Source organism: Formica exsecta, unplaced genomic scaffold (genome assembly GCF_003651465.1).
Source record: "Formica exsecta isolate Colony F162 unplaced genomic scaffold, ASM365146v1 scaffold116, whole genome shotgun sequence".
NCBI lineage: Eukaryota > Metazoa > Arthropoda > Insecta > Hymenoptera > Formicidae > Formica > Formica exsecta.
In genome coordinates, this window is record NW_021848499.1 from 1,211,512 (window position 1) to 1,230,812 (window position 19,301).

At 34.3% G+C, this 19,301-nt stretch overlaps 2 protein-coding genes across 5 annotated transcripts in view; both read left to right on the plus strand.

Moving 5' to 3' along the window:
• Positions 1 to 43: 43 nt before the first annotated feature.
• On the plus strand, positions 44 to 15,226 carry LOC115239098 (serine-rich adhesin for platelets). 4 transcript variants are annotated; one of them, XM_029813443.1, is made up of 11 exons: positions 44 to 522; positions 2,081 to 2,227; positions 2,853 to 2,981; positions 3,119 to 3,285; positions 3,441 to 3,657; positions 3,762 to 6,560; positions 6,663 to 7,043; positions 7,140 to 9,740; positions 10,590 to 10,710; positions 10,909 to 11,273; positions 11,682 to 15,226. In XM_029813443.1, the coding sequence occupies exons 3-11, from the start codon at positions 2,855 to 2,857 to the stop codon at positions 11,771 to 11,773; spliced, it is 6,870 nt and encodes a 2,289-aa protein (XP_029669303.1). In that variant the 5' UTR covers positions 44 to 522; positions 2,081 to 2,227; positions 2,853 to 2,854; the 3' UTR covers positions 11,774 to 15,226. The 4 variants fall into 4 exon arrangements, with proteins under 4 accessions (XP_029669303.1, XP_029669327.1, XP_029669318.1 ...); XM_029813467.1 differs by having other exon boundaries at positions 11,707 to 15,226; XM_029813458.1 differs by having other exon boundaries at positions 45 to 522; positions 11,701 to 15,226.
• A 2,622-nt stretch (positions 15,227 to 17,848) lies between these two features.
• The window catches only part of LOC115239047, a 20,087-nt gene continuing 18,634 nt past the window's right edge, over positions 17,849 to 19,301 (plus strand). The window contains exon 1 of the mRNA XM_029813369.1: positions 17,849 to 18,402. The gene's annotated coding sequence lies outside the window, so the exon portion shown is untranslated. The remainder of the gene's footprint in view (positions 18,403 to 19,301) is intronic.

Sequence of the window (19,301 nt, forward strand, 5' to 3'; positions counted from 1 at the left end):
TATATATATATATATAAAAATGATGTGATATAGCTAAGCATAGTAAGCGCAATTATCTGTATATTTTGACGAAAATTGACATTATTAAGCTGGTCTCGATGATACTTTGCATTTACAAGAAAGTTTTGGTGACAATATCATCGAGACGCAATAAGCAATAAGGAAGAATTGAAAGCGTTTCGAGGTTAGGGGACGTATATCACGTATATGTATAAAGCGATTGGGGATCGGGCAAGATGGCGCGCTTCGTAAAATACCCAGCGTGCCCCGCGCGATTGATTTGCGCATGTCAGTTGTACGCATTGCAAATGGCGGCACCTTGTTATTGTTCATGGCGTTTTATGACTTGTCTCTTTATATTAGCGATTATGTCGAGTTTTTTCGCGATCCCTGCCGCGCGCTGTGTGCTGAGAGTGAAATAAGGGCCGCGCGGTGTGTTTCCGATTAAGATCAGTGGCCGGGCGGTGTGCCTCCGTGTTGTACGGACGCGTGAAATCCCGCACAGTGTCGGAAAGAAATGGGGTAACGTTGAAATTTTCCTGTGTTCATACGGTATCAAATCGGCGCTGTGCGCGACGGCTGAAGTGAGGTCCGCTTAGCCGAGCCCGTTGGCCGCCGCGGATCCACACGATTACGTTAAGTTAGTGTGTATACGCGCCGTGTGTAACGGATGCGGCTCGGGAATAAAAATAATTCCGACTTTTCGCGGTGTCTATCTTTGAGCATGCTTGAGCCCACTTCACGTACACCTCCTCCGACGGACAAAATGGTGGGCCCCCCCCGATATCTGATGGTCTGGATGCCTTATTTCGACGAAAATCATTACGTTGCTCGCCGGGATGGCCGTCTCGCGCTACGAAACCGTCGACCCACGTCGACACGCACGTCCGCGTTTCGCGCCCAGCTAAAAAAATGCGATCTATAACCTATTTCCTAACGTTGCTAAAGCGCGCACGGGTGCCCCCGCGGCCGCTTGTGCACCCGTGGATTTTAATTGCCGTTCGCGGACGGTGAAACGGCCTGTCCGGGATCGTTTCGCGGTTACATACGCGCGTACGATCGGCAAAATATCCTCGAGAGACTCCACCGGCGTCCAGGATTCTTCGATAGAAATCGTTCGGGGGTTTCCCGGAAATCGCGCACAAATTATAACCTAGTAACGCTCAGTGGGCCTCACTTTTTGTTTATGCGCCCATGTTTTTGTCATTTTCTTGTCGTTTTCGCACCATCAGCTTTATCGATTGTATAGTAAATAATAGGTATCTTTCCTCGAAAATACTCTCTTTTTGTATCATTGTCATTAAACATTTTTATCTCTACATAATATGGATGAATTCTGTCTTGAAAACTTTTTTTCTTTTTTTTTTTTTTGCGCTTAATAAGAATTTTATTCACTGTATATTTTGTAAAATTTTAACATGCATGCACGAATACAAAATATTAAGTATATTATTATAAAAACTATAATATTCTTCTTGAAGAGATGTGTGCATATGTGTGTGTCATATTTTATATTATTATTGGCATATAATATGCTAAAGAGAATTATGTCAATATATAATTATATGGTATGTATAAGATTGATCCTATTATTTTCTTTTCTTCTTTTTCTTGTTATCATGTTTTAGTATTCATTGTCTAAATACTAATTGCAAAAGCAAGTTTGGAAAATTTGTATCAACTTTAATTTATATGTATATTGTATTTATTTGTAATATTTACATTTATTCAATTAAAATTCTGGGCTTTTAAAATATTTCTGAAATATAATGCAAACTTATTGTTCTTATAATCTTGTACATTATTTTATTATAGATACATGATACATTTAAATACACACACATATCACTATTTTAGAGGCTTTAGAGAGACTAAAAAAAATGTTTAATTGATATATTTTATATATCAATTATTATATTGCAAATTCTAACATTATATTTTGCTAACATACATGTGTATATATCAGGAACAATATTATTTTATTTATATACATTAATATGTAATATTACACAAGAACTTATTTTAATAATGTTTGTTTTCTATATAGTTGAATTATTTCAATTTTTCATCTGTTTGGCAGTAAACAAGATTAGTAGTATTGGTGTGATTTGGGGCTGTCGGTGTACAACTGATACACGACATCTCATCATCACACACACACACACATATTGGAGCAACACCCTGAGGCGTTTTGAAACTCTCTGGGTAGTTATGTGATTTGTGATTGGTACGTATATTTTATTATATATAAATATGATTTTTATACAAATCATGTTTTTGTGATAAACTCGAGAGTAAGGGATTATTATGATTATTATAGTTGATTATCATTTTATTGAACATTATTGAGTAGATTTTAGAATTGAAACTGTTAAGTTCTATGATTTTGAATAATTAAATTTATCTGTCAAATTACTTTTTGATGATATTGATTAAAAAAATACACTTTTATGATATAAGAAATAGAGAAAGGGAGTGACAAGAAAGAGACAGGTAGACAGACAGAGAAGGGTGGGGGAGCAGAAAAAAAGAGAGGAGAAAAATGAACATTTCTTAAGTTTAATTCTTATTTAATTTTGTTTATGATTTCTTTTTATATGATACATTTTCTTATAATTTTTTTAAACTATATATAATTACATTTTTGTATTATTATTAATATCAATCACAAATATTACATTAGTATTGCCATCACTATTACTTCATCATTTTAAAACATGGCAAAAATAAAAAATAATTTTTTTTTTTTAGTATGTATTTAATATATTTTACATTTACTATTATATTTTCTACCATATAAAGCTAAGTTTATTATTATTAAGAAGATATAATATCAATAATGAATATTACAGTCATGGCGGCAGATAGTGATGGTGATCTTATTGAGACGGTGGTAACGTGCGAAGGTGATCTTGCGGATCCAGAGTTTCCTCAAAAGTTCGAAATTATTGTCGACCGTCTTAACGCTTTGCTTTGCAAAGGTAAACCAATCGATATAAAGTTTGATAATCTAAACAAGATAATGCGTATTAATAATGTATTCTCTATTTAAATAATATAATATTAATAAGCTGATTATGTTTATTTTATGTATTTTACAATTTTTTACAATTTACAGAAAAAGGAGATGGGCTGAGAGTAAATAAAGTAGAACCATGGAATTCTGTCAGAGTAACGTTTTCAATACCCAGAGAAGCTGCTCTGCGACTTCGAGAGTTAGCAGCTCAGGGCTCTCCAACCCTTACACAACTTGGCATACTTTCAGTGCAGGTCGAAGGAGATCAGGTAATTTATGTAATAAATATCTGATTATATATTCTTTTTACAATATATTCTTATACTATCATAATATTTTTTATGAATTTTTATGATCTATAATTCAAAATAATTGGGAGAAGTATTACTTACATACACATATGTATTATTATATTCTTCTATAGGTAATATCTTTGAGGATAGCCAGTCGCTTTGGCGGAGATGCACAAGAAATTGTGCTGCATTCTGGAACTACGCAAGATGGCGGAGCAAAATCGCAAGGCGATGTTACTAATAATACAGCTACTGTTGACGCTAATCCTTCAACAGCTTTGCCTGGTCCCAGTAATTCCACCAGCATTTCGTCAGCACTATGCAATGTTGCTCAGATAATAGCAGCTGGTAAGCTCTTATAAATTGTAAAACAAATTACTGAAAACAAAATATATAATATATACATATACAATGAGTCGAGTTGTACATATGTAAATTTTTGTTTCTTTCAGGAACATCGTCGGAGAAAGTTCCACAATTTCGTTCTCCAAATGTAGTTGCACCCACTGACTGTGATCCTATTCCACCGTTTCTTGCGAAATCAGTCCAATCCACGTCAACGAGCAATGTTGGCGTTTCTGGAAACCAGCAAGTAGCTAATTCTAATGCATCGCCTAGGAACAACTACAACGGTCCTTTCCCATTTGCCAGTATGACGCATGCTGCTCAAGCAATACACAATCGCGAATCGCAGAATACAACAATTAAGAATACGATGCAATTCAAGCACCATGCGCAACCGCCGCCCCCCTATCCATCTCAAGAAAATTTGGCGACGGTTACGGCACTAACGACCGGTCATACGACCACTCAACCGGTCGTTACCGTTGGACAATTAACGAATCAATTCAAGCCCACGACGATTGCTACAACATCTAGTCTGTCACCAAACAGTACCAATTTGGCAGGGAGTTCGAACGGTAGCGGAAATCAGGTCGCCCTGTCCAGTCCATTACTCGTAAATCTTTTACAAAATGATGCTGGTTCACATGCAAATAATGTCGTACCTGGTCAGAAAATGTTACCACCGGCTGTTATGGACAATTCTGGACTTACTAATCGTATGAGACCCACCAAGAAGCCTACAGTTAGAAGGAAAGATCTCCCGTCGCCCAACGAGTCACCACCGAATTTGGACACTTTGAGAAGCGAAGACTTGATTGGAGGGACGGCAACGACAACGACGACGACAGTTATTCCTGACTTATCCCATACTTCTACATCATCGGCATTTGCGACTGTCAATGCTAATCAACCGTCGTCGCTTCCACAGCAGCAACATACGGTCAATGTAATCGGCAGTAGCACCGGACAAAACATGATGCCGCCCCAAACGGTACATCAAGTGCCGTCTGGTGGACAGATGCAGCAGCAAGCTACATCGACTTTACACAATCAAGTACAAACTCAGCAAAAGTTTCCCAACATTAGGCAAGAATTGGCTTACAGGAATTCACAGATGCAAATGCAGAATCAACTTTCTGCCAGGCACCCGGTAAATGGACAACAAATTAGAACACCTTTGCAACAACGCCAATTATTACTCCAACAACAGCAACAGCTTCTTACGCAGCAACAACAACAAATAAATCAACAAATTGTCCCACAAATCTCGACGACGCAGCAAGCTCTACTTCATCAGCAAAATATAAATACGTCGTTGCAAACCACATCTCTTAACAATCAGTCATTATTACAACAAAATCAACAACAATTGCTACAACATTCGACAGTAGGCATAAGCGTCCCGCAACAACGGCTAGGTTACTTAAACAGTCAACGTCAACAAACTCCGTCGCCCTATCCGAGGCAACCGGTCCCGCAGCAAACGCATTTAAATCAACAAAATCAGGCTCTCAATGTACAACAACAACTGCATCACAATCAAGTGAAGAACATGAATATTAACACTAGCGCGAGTACTGATTTTCGTTATGGACAGAGCCAAAATATCCTTAGTAGAAATTATCAATCTCCCTCAACGAGCAATGCTAATGGGACCACATGGAATGCACAGAGCAATTCTATTCCGCAAGGTGCTCAAGTCAATACCACACGTGTGTCAGTCTCGAATCAAGTTTCAGGTGCCTTCCCTCAATGTGGGTCTCATATAAATAACTCTAATACTAGCATTGCTTCGTCGTCCGTTACTAAAACGGAAACTTCCGAGTCTTCGAAACCGGAAGAAGAGGGTCCGGAGCCAGAGCCGGAGTACACTTCAACCGGAAAAATACGACAATTTCTAATCAATCCTTTAACAGGACACTTGGAACCGATGCCCAGTGAAAGTTCAGATTCGGAGCCAGAGAGTGCAGTAGATAATCAGGACGACTTCTTCTCTTTTCCATCTCCGTCAAACGACAGATCAAACTCTATATTTTCCGACGACGACGCAGACAGCAATTTCTCAAGAAGAAACGACACGACGACAAATACGGATCAATCTGATTCCGAGACAACGGCCAAGTCCACGGCCAGCGAAGGAAGTTTAAAGCATAGCAGAATAAAATCTAGCAGAGAGACCGCGCATAGTCCGATGCCGGGAGAGAAAATCAAACTAAGATTGAAATTGGAAAAATCCGAGCCCGTTACACCGGCTTACAAAGTTGACGTTTCTTTTGTGAATACGCCGCCCATGCGAAAAGCTGATAAATCTGTGAATAAAATTTTCACAAGTGGTGTTCCAAGTACAGGGAACGGTGACGAACCACTCCGAGTGCCTCCGTTACACATTTCTTTAAGAGGACGTAACGCTTCAGTAGTACAAAGGAAAAAAGAAAAGAAATCTCTGAAGGGTGAAGGTGAGAGTGATTTAATCAAGAGAAGAGGTAAATTGAAGAAGAAGGAATGTATTGATGGTAACAAGTTGCTGCAAAAGAAATCACCGTTGAGCATGATCATAGGCACTTCATCTGCATCAAAATTACCTTTGTCCAATTCCACAATGATAAACAATGCTAATACCGTTTGCAAAATGGGTAATATGCTGCAAACTGCTATGGCCAAACCCAATGCCTTAAAACAAGAACTACCAGTGGATGCCGCACGACTACAAAATAGTTCTATTATTAAGCCATGTTCGAGTAAAAACAGCGATGTAGATGATATACCGCTGAATAGTAGAATACCATCTCCCTCAAAGCATAAATCTGCGATTGTAAATCAGTCTTTAAATACTTCGCAAGTTTTAACAAAGAATCAAGTGGATCTTGATGTGCAAAATCACATGCAAGAATATAAAATAGGCGGAGGTGAGAAAGAATCTATAAAATATCTATATAACTAATTTATATATAATTATTAATTGTATCTTTTCTTCCTCCAATTTATATGCATTTATGTTTTTATTACAGGTAAAACAAAAAGAAGGGATTCTAAGAAGAAATCAGAATCTGGAGATGGTTTACATCGGGAACAAAACCTCCTGTCAGGAGGCCGAATTTTAGATAATCAAGTAAAATGGAGAAAACTTGGTTATAAGGGTGATATAACCCAATCAATAAGAAAATCAGATTCACTTTTAACTGGGAGTGATTTTAATACAGTCAAGAAGGTTGGCGAAATTCGGAGAACGAGCGATAGCGACATTAATAAATCAGCACTTGAAAAAAGTAATTTGCTGACTAATGTTGCTCCCAGATTAACAGAGCTTAATGGCATAAAGAAAGACTTAATAAGTCAAGACAAGAGAAGGCGGTTAAGTTTAATCGATGAAAAAGATCTGCATTTAGGAGGTAAAAATTTTTTTTTTTCTGTTGTAATAGTTATAAAATTTATATATTTATGTATAAAAGTACCTGTGAAATAATTAATTTTTGAATATGTTGTAGAATCTCCAAATACAGAAGTTACACATTTTAACAATCAAAAGGCAGTTTCTGAATGTTCTGCAAGTACGATACCAAGTATGAAAGCAAATGTCAGTCTATCCTTTGAGAGCGATTCTGGTTTAAAATCGACAAATTCGGCGCAGCAGGGCGATTCTAGAAATACATCTAACAACCCTGAGAATAAGACACCTGTGCACACAGAGACCATGATAAAAAATTCTCAATTGCCTATGGCTAGAATGCTCTCTGTCAAGTGTAAATCTGATAGGGAGAATTATATTGCTACTGTTAAAAGCCAAAATATCAGTCAGCAACTAAAAAATCATGTGGTTGCCAAGAGTGAAGCAAATTCCATTATGAATAGACACAATAAAACAGTCGAACAGTTGAGTTTTAGTCATAAGAAGACAATTCAAAACCATGTTATAAAACAACAAATTGACAGACCCGCGACAGAGAGCAAAATAGATAGCGCATCGCAAAGGATTAGTTTATTGAAGACTACAGGCAATACAGTAATCGGTAATTCGGTGGACCAAGTCTCTAGATCTCAGAACATTGATGCACCTGCGAATAAGCCGACTTTGCCTATCGGTGAGATAAATGTGACTGAAGCAAAGGTCAAGCAAAAATTACTCGAAAATACAACAGTACCTATTGGGATAGGTGTTGATGCGAATATCGAAAGAGTCGGCAGCAGCGGAGGCGGCGAAGACTCAGGCATCGAGTCGATGGATGCTCTTTCGGAAAAATCACCAAATCAAGGGGAGTCACCTTTGCATAGGCCGGCATCGGCAACTGAATCAGTAACACAGAGCAGCGCCAAGAATGTAATACAGGGGGAACCCACCTTATCAACCACCAATAAGAACGTGCCTTCCTCAACTAGTAGTAGTGATATGTGTTCAAATTCCCATTCGGAACTTCTCAAGTCCAGTGGCCCGCAAAGGTTAAGTCCTGTGTCTGTAGCAAGTTATCTTGAAAACCAGTTGAATCGCAATATATCAAACTCCAGTGAGCATGATACAAAGAATGTGTCTAGTGAAAAATCATCGACAATTTCGAGAACTGGACATAGTGATTTGATTGCTAGTTTAGACACAGCAAATAATGACAAAAGTGTGTCCAGTCCTTTAGTGACGGGAACAATGACTGTTGTGACAGCATCCATAACCAGCAGTATGAATAGTGATAATAACTTATTGCAATGTGCGCATCAACAAGCAAAGGATTTCTCCGATAAGGATAGTTCTAGTGTTAAATTAGAGAGTACTGTTAACCAAAATGATCAGGGTAAGGCAAACTCTAAGCATGAAGAATCGAGAGCTGCGGAAAGCGTATCTGAAGACAGTACGAAAGCGATTGTAGAAAGTAACAGTGCAATTAGATTAAGCGATGAACCTCACGGACAGAATAATAATAATAATAATACTAATAATAATAATAATAATAATAATAATAATAATAATAATAATAATAATAATGTGCCTATAATACAAAATCACGTTGCTTATAGTAAAATTGACACGATAAAACTCGATAGTGTGCTCGCGAACAATACTAACGCAGCGACGGATAATTCTTGCTCGAACAGTGAGAGTTGCAATCTAGAAATCAAAGTCGAATCTAAAATTAACGTAAAAGTGGATGATACCAGGCAAACCGATCGGTTCGAGGTTTCAAAAAATAGTAACATTTCACTGAATACAAAGTCCGTCAAGTTAGAAACGTGCACCGAACAAAATCAGAAATGTAATGTACAAAGTCACCAGAGTCAGATCATGCTCAGAGAGCCTTCTGTAAATCTTCAAAAAGTCACGGACGATTTAGTTAAAAAGATGGTTAATGATTCGAGCGATCTGAGTGTAGGTGGTATCCAGTCGCCTCTCGGCGAAGATCCGCAGCCTATCAGAATTACACCACCATTGTACACCTACTCCAATCCTGTGGTTCTGCAACGGGACGAAACTCCGAGCCCAGCAGCTCAGAATCCTGAGGTAGATTCCAGCGATGTGGAACACCTCAAGCGTAAACGCAGGAGGAAGCAAGAACTCGAGGGACGACAGGATATCATATGTATAGAGGATAACGATGAGGGACATTTTGTGGAGAGGCTAAACTCCAACAATTCAGAGGAGTATATCAAAAGACCGCCCAAGTCGTTGCTGGAGCAGCTTCTAATAGATATTCCGAATGACAACAATGAGAAGAGGTCATTGAGAACCAGGTCGCAAAAGTTGAACAGCCCGGATATCGCGAAAACTCCGAAAAGCAGCCCCCACGGTCCTAATAAATTAGAGGAACGCCGTAGTATATCACCCTACGCGAAAGCAAGTCCGAAACTGGCGGTATCGAAACTGTCTCCTAACGCGACAATAAAAATAGGGAAACGGAAAAGACAAGAGAGCGAGAGTTCCGTTGCATCGAGCACAGCTGACGATCCACAGCCAAGACCAGGTAAACGGAAATGCTCAGAGAATGCGGCAGAACTTATTAAAGCTTGCATGGGTGTAGAAGAGGCTGGTTCTATAAAGAAACAAGTGCCTGGCAAGGAAGAGCAATCAAAGAAGGGGTTCAACATATTGACAAAGGCTAAGAAAGGTGTTTATTTATTTCTTATGCTACTATTTCTCTGTGTGTAGATAATAGTGTTGAGTTCTTTTTTACAAAAATTTTTTTATCTGAATTATCTTTTTCTTTTTTTATCCACTTATATCTTTCTACATATACAGACTGTTTAGCTATTAGCGCATTAAGTATTAATGATCGATTTTTATACAAACTTGAAGTTGCATGAAAATTCTTTTTTATAGCGAAAATTTTATGGAATAACTGTCTAATTTTACAAAGATTTAAACATTACAAATTCATCCTTTCCGCGTGAAATACATACATACATACATACATACATATATATATATATATATATATATATTAAAATATTATAGCAAATGAGATAGTCTTTCATGAAATTTTCGCTAAGGAAATCTCGAATTCACTAAGGAATTTCTCATTATCAGCCAATGTGGTAGGTGGACACCCTGTATATATTATATATGTAATGATTTTAGATCTGTATAGATTTTATAATATAACAAATTAAGGACTGCCAAAAACAGGACTGTTTATATGCAAATTATTACAACATATAAAAAAATTTATTGATATTGAGAATTATTATACTATCGTGAAAGAGAAAGAGAATATAAGCTTATAATAATGGAAACTGTGTTAAATCAACTATGCACAAATGTAGTGATTCAAATTAGTGATTTGCTGAAATGAGACTGAAAAATATTGAATACTGCAATATTTGACATACAGTTACCTCTCAATTTTATTTTAGTGTATACTTCTAATTCTATAAATTCATCTATCTCTTGTACTTGTCTGATTTATAATACTTGGGCCAGACTTTATGTGACATAAGCATTTTTTTTATATTTTTAGGTCCCATTGTGGTAGAAGTAGATTCGTCTGATGACGAACCATTGATTGAATCTGTAGGAAAAGCAAGAGTTCGATTGTCAGATGAAACATCCGCTGCTTCCCCAAAGCCTAAAGATCAAAAGTAAGCAACACTGATGCATTCTTTTATGATGCCCAGAAAATAAAAGTTAAAAAAAGAAAACGAATCTCAGAAATTTGAGAGTTTTATTATAATTTTATTAAGATAAGCTTTTGTTACTTTAGAACGAGTTTAAGCTACAGCTGTTTCTGGCAGTCAAATTAATTTCAGTAATATATTAAATTTCAATGCCAATAATAGAGTGCAAAGAGAGAGCCGTTTGTTAACTACCAAGCAGCCGAGTACGGTTATGGCTACGACGACGGCAACGACGACGACAATGATTACGGTGACTACAATGACGACAACAACGACGACGACGATGACGACTATGACGACGACGACGACGATGACGGCTGCGGTGGCGGCGACGGTGGCAGCTACTGTCGGGAAGGAGAGGTTACGAGGCACTTCTGTATCTAGCAACGAGTCTGTGGGCGAAGTAACAACAAGAAGATCTGTACGGCAGAATACAGCTTCACCACTAGCTACACCAGCAAGCAATACTAGGGGTGCGTCCAGAACCTCAGACGATATTAACAGAAGGAAAACTCGTAGTGGTGCTGGTATGTAACCAATTTATTTAAAAATAGCTCATCTATAAAAGGCACAGTCAATCATACTCGATTTTTAGAGATTTGCAAGTGTCAATTCATTATCCCTCAATAAGCATGTTGTTTATATTCTAAGAAAATGTTTTACACACACACGCACACATATGCATGCATGCATGCATACATACTTACATATATACTTATATATATATAATTATTAAATATATATATATATATAATTTATTACTTGAATTACAGAATTTTTTTTAATTCTATGCTGTTTTTGTCTTTCTTTCCCACAATTTTTAGCATGATATATCAAATATAATAGAATTTACATCAAATATTAATGAAAGATAATGATTATAGATGTTAATTGTATGTTTTGCATACTATTTTAATTGAAAACATTTCGTACAGCGGGCAAACATTGTTTTAGTAACAGCGGAGACGGCGGAACAAGCGAAACGGAGGCGAATATCCCGAGAAAACAAATGACCTTCGGGAAGTGACCTTGACAGTGATTAGCTACCGTCGCTCGTCAAGGCCTATCATCTGTCTGATTGTAAATCCGACATAAACGGGTATTTGATCGCCGTGTGGCTGGATCCCACCTGGTGAAACTGTATGCGTCACATTAGCGCACAACGTTGCTGTATATGTATCGGGAGTATTGTGTCAAAAAAAGAAATGCTAGACGGTGTGTGAAAGCATTTTGTGCTATAAAACATTTGTTGGCTGCTATTAAGTTAGTCATACATAAAAGATAGTACCTTCCAATTTTTTCTTGCTTGTTCTTTACGTTTCTCTTTCCTCTTTCTTTTCGTCTTTTTCTTTTCTCTAAAGCATAGATCATAAGAATTATATTGTTGTAACATTTAAAGAGAGTTTTGTATATTTAATAAGTCATTAATTATTAATTGTTATGTTCTTAAATGTTTAAGAATAGCGAACAAAATAAAAGCAATTTACTTTTATTCTTTTCTTTCACCGTCTAGCGTTTTCATTTACGTTGTACTCCTATAAACAGCAAAGTTTAGTTACTCAGATTTGACTTGCTCACAATGCATTATATACTATAATCTAAGTAACTGAACTAACTCAAAACTGCCGAGACATTGTATGTAACTTTCTTTTACCAGTTAGATGTTTCATTCTATCCTCAAGAACTAAATTTCATTCTTTGATGTGCAATTTTCTAACGTTATCGTCTGTTAGATGTAAAAACAAGAAACTTCAAGTTAGCTTTAGAAAGATTTAAGGAAATTCAAACTCGGACTATTTATGTTTCGGGTATCATCTTCTCTCATGTAATTTCTTTCGTTCATTGTATCACTACAAAATAGAAGCGGTAAAAGAAAGTCTAAATTTTTTAAGTGTCAAAAACGTGAATTTGACTGTACTGCCGTAAGTAAAATACATATTTATAAATATGTGGATAAATTTATTAATTGGTGGGGCTTATAAATCACTACTCTGACGACTTTGCTGATAGACTCTGTTTAAGCATGTCTAATTTGTGTATACATATTTATTTATTGTGTGTCATTATTTGTTCTAAAAGTTTTTTGTATGCGCATGTGTAAGTAAAGTGTGCATATATATATAAAGTAATAGTATCATATGAATTTTCCGCACGAATTAGTTTTTGCTATAAGTTCAAGATACAAAGTAATAACACACTTTCGTACTTATCTATACAAAAGATAAAAACGTTTTTTGAGTTGTTGGTCTGGTATTTAGATAATTATATATTACATGATTATATTTTGGATATATCAAGAATTGTTACATTTTGAATATTGAGAATAATAAATTTACACATTGATGCAATAAGAACATTGACAAATGTAAAAGGTATTATTAACGTTTGTAGTTACGGAAACATGTGTATATTGCTTTAATCAACAACTTAGCAATTAAGTTTGTAGTTACATTATTGTACATTTTCATTTTCCAAACTCATCAAACATGGTCTTTCAGTGAAAAGTTCGTCTTGAGTTATATAATATTCAGAAATGGGGATATAGAACTTTTAAAAAAGATTTATTTTATTTATGAAATATGAACATACACACAGTGAACGTTGGAAGATATGTATAAATATGCGAAGATGATAAGAATAATTATTATAAGAAAACTAATTAATACAATGTTAATTTGATATAGGTAATATATGAATGAATATATTTTGTAAATAATTTCTTGTAAAGATGGACAAAGCACATCCCTTTCTCCCTATTGTGTATATATAAAAACTGTTTAAATTTTTATTAAATTAGTAATAATTGAAGTATATATAACGTGCAAAAATAAAAATCGTAATTGTCATTATTATTATAATTATTCTCTCGCGTTCATGTAATTAAAATATACTTATTCTTCTTATACAAATTTAGAAGTATATTGAATTATATGTGCATACGTATACACAAGATCTATGTATGTGATTTATATCGATTATTGTTTTTGTGAACAGATAATCTAGTTTTATATTGTATAAATATAACTTACACACATATATATATATATATATATATATAGAAAGAGAGACAGAAAGAAAGAGAAAGCTAGTGTGTGTGTGTGTGTGTGTGTGGTTGTGTGTATTGTGCGTGTGTTGTTGAGAATTTAAAGTTCTAGCTGAGCCTGAGTAGTCATCATCATGTAGCACTGTCCAAATGTTTCATAAATCTATTATGGAGTTTTGATAATTAACATTTCTCTTTTCAAGCAGCAGAAATTTAGAATATTGCTTAGTAAATACTTTATTCATTATAAATATTAATAATTAATTAATTTTAATTATTTATCTTAGTTATATTCCTTTCTTTAAATATCCTCTTAATTTTCTGCAAACTTTGGAATATCTGTGTTAAATATTCTATAAACAGTTTTCATGAAAGCTTTAAGTACGTTCAGATAAATATTCTAAATACATTCTATTTAGAATATTCTCATCTGTGTGATTATGATTATAAATTATACCATAGTCAATATATGTGTGTTAAAAATTGTGGATTAAAAGTTACATGACCCAATTTTATCAGATCACTTTTGAATATGTATAATATATGATTTTGTATAAAAAAAATATGCGATTTTTTATCACAGACCAAGTAAATATTTATTACATAATAAAAAAAGATTATTGCGCGCTACAATTGTTACAAGCATAGAATGTACAAAGTATGATAAGTGCAGTGCTCAATTATATAGTATGCATACAAATTTTCTGATCAATACTTTTCTCCCAAAGGTTCGATGGCTACCAGGCAGCACTTTAATAGAAAAATGCTTCTCTCACGCTAGTAATAAATATCGAATTTAATGATATTTAAAATAGGAGAAAATTTCATCGATCTGTACCCAACAAATTAAGAGACAGAGACTGCTTCTTGGGTTATAGTTTCGTTGAATTTATGTCCTACTTTAAATATTGATTTAAGTTATTTAATTAGGATATTGCTTGTTTATCAGAATTTATTTCTATTAGACATTGCTGGATCTATATATTGTACATAATAGTATACTTATTTTACTCGGATGGGAAATTACAACCTGATTGTACATAAAACTATGAAGAAATTGGTACACACGACTTGCGTGTTTGATTTAATTCGTATCCTATAACATAAATAGGATCGAGTGTAATATATAGTAATTTAATATTGCAGAATATACAAGAATAATTGAAAAAATATTGTAATTTTGATGTGTAAAATATTCTCTTTCACATTAGATAGATATGCTAGGCATTATTATGTTACAATTTTATTATTGAATATTACATTTATATGATTGTATAGACTATAAACAAAGATGAGGTCTTTGTGTAAATATGAATATCTTAAATATAAGCGAATATTTAGCGCGCTCGCATAATTAAGGAGCTTTTAAAGTATCTCTGCTATATAATCACATGTGTGTGTCTTTGTATGTGTGTGTGTACATGCACGCATATATATATATATGCGCGTGTAAGAGCAATTAATAATGCGCCAAAGATCAGATGACGGATAGCTGTTGGCACTCAACACAGTTGGAGAAGTGGTGTGAAAAGCTCAATAAATAATTGGTATTGATATTGTGGTTCTCTCGTAAAGGATGTAAAGTACATACTACCATCTCCGCGCAATCTACGAGAATTACGCCGATAATAAATGATCACACTTTATGTCTGTTTATATATTATTAATAATCGCTTGACGAGCTCCTTAATTTTGTAGGCAAAGCTGCAAATATTATATTATGTATATGGATGTGTGTTTTAAGATCACCAGATTGGGATGAGGTTTGATGACTTTAAAACCTACTATATGCAAAACATTTGTATTTTTAGTATTTGGTTATATAATATACATATATATATATATATATGTATATACCGACTATATATATATATACATATCTCCATGAAATAAAGAATTAGATACCATATTATATTTGTAGAAATGATTGAGCACGTGAGAGATATCGCGCTATGATTACGGAGAAAAAATATTACAATTATATTATTACCTATTATTACATAAAATGAATATACAACATAGTAATTTGCTAATTGTATCTTTTAATAATTACTGTAGACACACATTGATGAAAAAGGTTTTTTTTCTTGTTATTAATTATTAATTACCATAGACTTATAAGACAATGAAAAATGTGTTATAAAAAATGCATTTGTTTGTTTTATATTACATTCTACCCATTTTCATCAAACAATTTATTATATTTTAATTAAAAATAGATGCAAATAACTGGAGCGCGCGCGGATGCGTATATAAATTATTACATACGCATATATATGTTATATAATTACGTTATATTTTTATTTTTCTATCGAATATAGTTACATTGTCTATCTCATTTACGGAATAATTGTGTTTAACCGAGATATTTATTTTTCTAAGAAAAAAAATTCGTTCTATGATAATTATTATTAATATTAACTACATAAAAAGTGTCATTTTTAATTATTGTACACAGTCAATACTGCATCACATATCTCACACAACACAGTATTAATCAGGATAATTTATTATCTATTAATTTTATTGTTTTTGGTTATATTAACGTTTCACTTTAATAAAATTGTATTGTTTTTTTATTTCCAAGAGAATTATCAATTAATATAAAATAATATTAACTTCTTAATTTATTTAGATTTTATATCTTCTTTCATACTTTGTGCGCGATATTTGCATCTAAATTATTACAGTTTTTTAAATCTGTTTTTAATTATTTTTTTAATTTTTATGCACATTTAGCTGTTTTTAATTGTAAATCTGTTTTGGTATATTCATATATCATCCACTTTGAAGAATAATGTCAAAAATAGGAAAAACATTGATAATAACATTTACAACATGTACTTTTTTAGTATTATTCAAAATCATGCATTATCATAAACAGAATGGTTTCGCTAACAGATATGTTAGTGTAATTTAGTAAACATTATGCATTGTATTAATTAATATGTTCACATATATAAATGATTACTAGCGTTTTCGAATGTAGCAGGTTTAATCGCTCTGAGAGCGATTAATGACATTATTGCATCGTCTCTGCCAATAAGACTTGAAATCATAGTAAAATAAAATAAATTGATCCAGGTTGGGTTAAAACCCGTTCATTCGAAAACGCTATAACAGAGATAATATATAAACCTCTATTAATCTTTCAGATCTAATATTATCGATGATAATATATTAATCGTCAAGTATAATATATACATGATAAAAATCTCTAATTTATAATTCTACAAAGGAAAAAGACAATTTGGATAATGGTATATCATTTTATTTGTCCAAGGCAATGATTATATAACCTTTCTTTGCGATCAAAAATGTATGAAAAGTTACATGCTTATTGCCCTGTTGTGTAATTTTCTGTGTTTTCTATTATAAATATCAGATAAACATATATAGTATAGGTAAATCAAGCACTGAAGACAGTCTGTGAAGAACGGAAGCGGATAATCGAAAAATATAATTTTTTTGATAAAAGTGATGTGTGTTGAATTTGTAGTATACAAATTTATCGGACGTACGATTGGCTATCGGATAGAGAATTTCTAGGGTTTCGAAATTATTTTGCAATGTCGACCAATCAAATCACTAATCACTACTCTTAGAATAATATTTCTTTCGTTGTACATACTGATTGGTTGATGACCCTGGATGCACTTCACTTGACTTCACAAATATTTCGAAACAAAAGGAGCAAAATTTACGTACCGCCAAATGCGTATCCTTTATCGAAAAAAATTCTGAGTGATTATCGTATTATGTAATAAAATATATATCGGTTATTTCATCAAAATTTCAAAGTGCTTATGCTTATGACATAGGGCCTATCCAGACGGATTTGCATAGTCGCATAAACGTATGCATAAGGAAATTAATTGGTCCATTTCCTTATACATTTTTATGAACCGATCAATTTCCTTATGGATATATTTATACGACTATGCAAATCCTTCTAGATAGTCTCATATTCAAGTAATTTCATGTATAACAGCCTTTAACGCGCAGAGGCAACCATGAATTCGCTATAAATTATCGGAGCTCTCCCAATGACCATCATTGAGCGCTGTTGAGCGCCTAACGTCAGAACGTAGGGTTATACACGCGACGTCGCGATCGCGATTATACATTCCCTATTCCCTCTCCCTTCTCCAGTCTGCCTGAATCCGTCGTAGCGAGCGCTGCCGTTGCTGTGCGCCGCGATCGAGCGAACGAATCGACGAGACTCTCGTCACGAGAGCGGAGCTAGTCAGCTAGTGAGAGCTGAGAGCCAGTCGCGGGGTCAGCTAGCAGATATATTATGTCAAAGCGAGACGCGGCGGTTCATCGAGCGTGAGCGCGACCGCGACCGCGTACGTTATCCGTATATTCTTACTCGCACGCGAGAGTGTCGTTCGGTTAGCGGACTTTTCGCGCAAGTGCGATCAGCCGGATGCAAACGTTTCAAACGCGCGTTCGCCGTGGCCGTCGCCGGCCGTTGATCATCTCATCCATGGCTAAACACGTCCCGTAGGTCACCAGTATATCCTGGATGCGAATGTGTATTCTTCGCGGTGTCGTCCTCGCCGCGTTCCTTTACCCGAAAACGCCGCTATGCTGACGCTGCAACATCAATTGTGAGTACCTGTTTGAAATATGTAAGCATCTTATCGATATACATACATACATACATACTTTCTGTCGCGTGTTGCAATTGCATGCATTTAGTAACCAAGATATCTTTTTTCCCTCCTTTTTTTTTTTTTGGAGTAAGATATTACATACTCTATTACAGCTGATCAACACATGCTTACTTTACATGCCTGGTCCGTTTTTTGTTTGTTTTTATTTTATTGTCGACAAATTTTAAATTAACGCGACGATTCACAATTAATATATACGATATATTTGTTTATCGACTGATCAGCTGTTGTTGAATATTGATTTACATTTATTGCGCGAGGCTTGAATTAATCATTGAGACTTGTAAACATTGGAAATGCGAGTTATCGCTAAAATCGTTTCTAAATTTCTCTAAAAACACTGTAAAACTTAAGCGAAGCAATGTATTGTTATAATTATGTTTGTGTAGAAAAATGGAAACTGGAAGGTATATTGCAAAAAAAATATGATTCTTTTATAAAGCTATTTAAATTTATAACCAGTGTTAAATCAATCTTTAATATTTGAATTTTATCTCTAATTTTTATTTGATTGGGCAGAATGATTTTGAAGTGGCATATATATTTTTATCAAATGCAAATTGCTATTAATGGCTTTTAATTTAATTTAATACGTCAGTAAAATATAACATATCGATCATTACAATTCAATTTCAATATTTACAATTCGATATCTGTACGAACATTTTTTTTCATTTATAATAATATATAACATTCATGTATAATAAAAAATATGCATGAATTATACAAAATGCATTTCAACTGAATACGAAAAGGAAATGCCTTTCTAAAGCACAACTGTAATTATTTTAAGTATTCATTTTTTTCTCTCAAAAGAATTTTAATATATATAT

Excerpts from the sequence above, each read along its gene's own strand:
- LOC115239098 (XM_029813443.1), top strand. The coding sequence starts at position 2,855 with ATGGCGGCAGATAGTGATGGTGATCTTATTGAGACGGTGGTAACGTGC. Across the intron at positions 2,982-3,118 it reads TAACGCTTTGCTTTGCAAAG|AAAAAGGAGATGGGCTGAGA; the intron begins GTAAACCAATCG and ends TACAATTTACAG. Across the intron at positions 11,274-11,681 it reads GAAAACTCGTAGTGGTGCTG|CGGGCAAACATTGTTTTAGT; the intron begins GTATGTAACCAA and ends CATTTCGTACAG.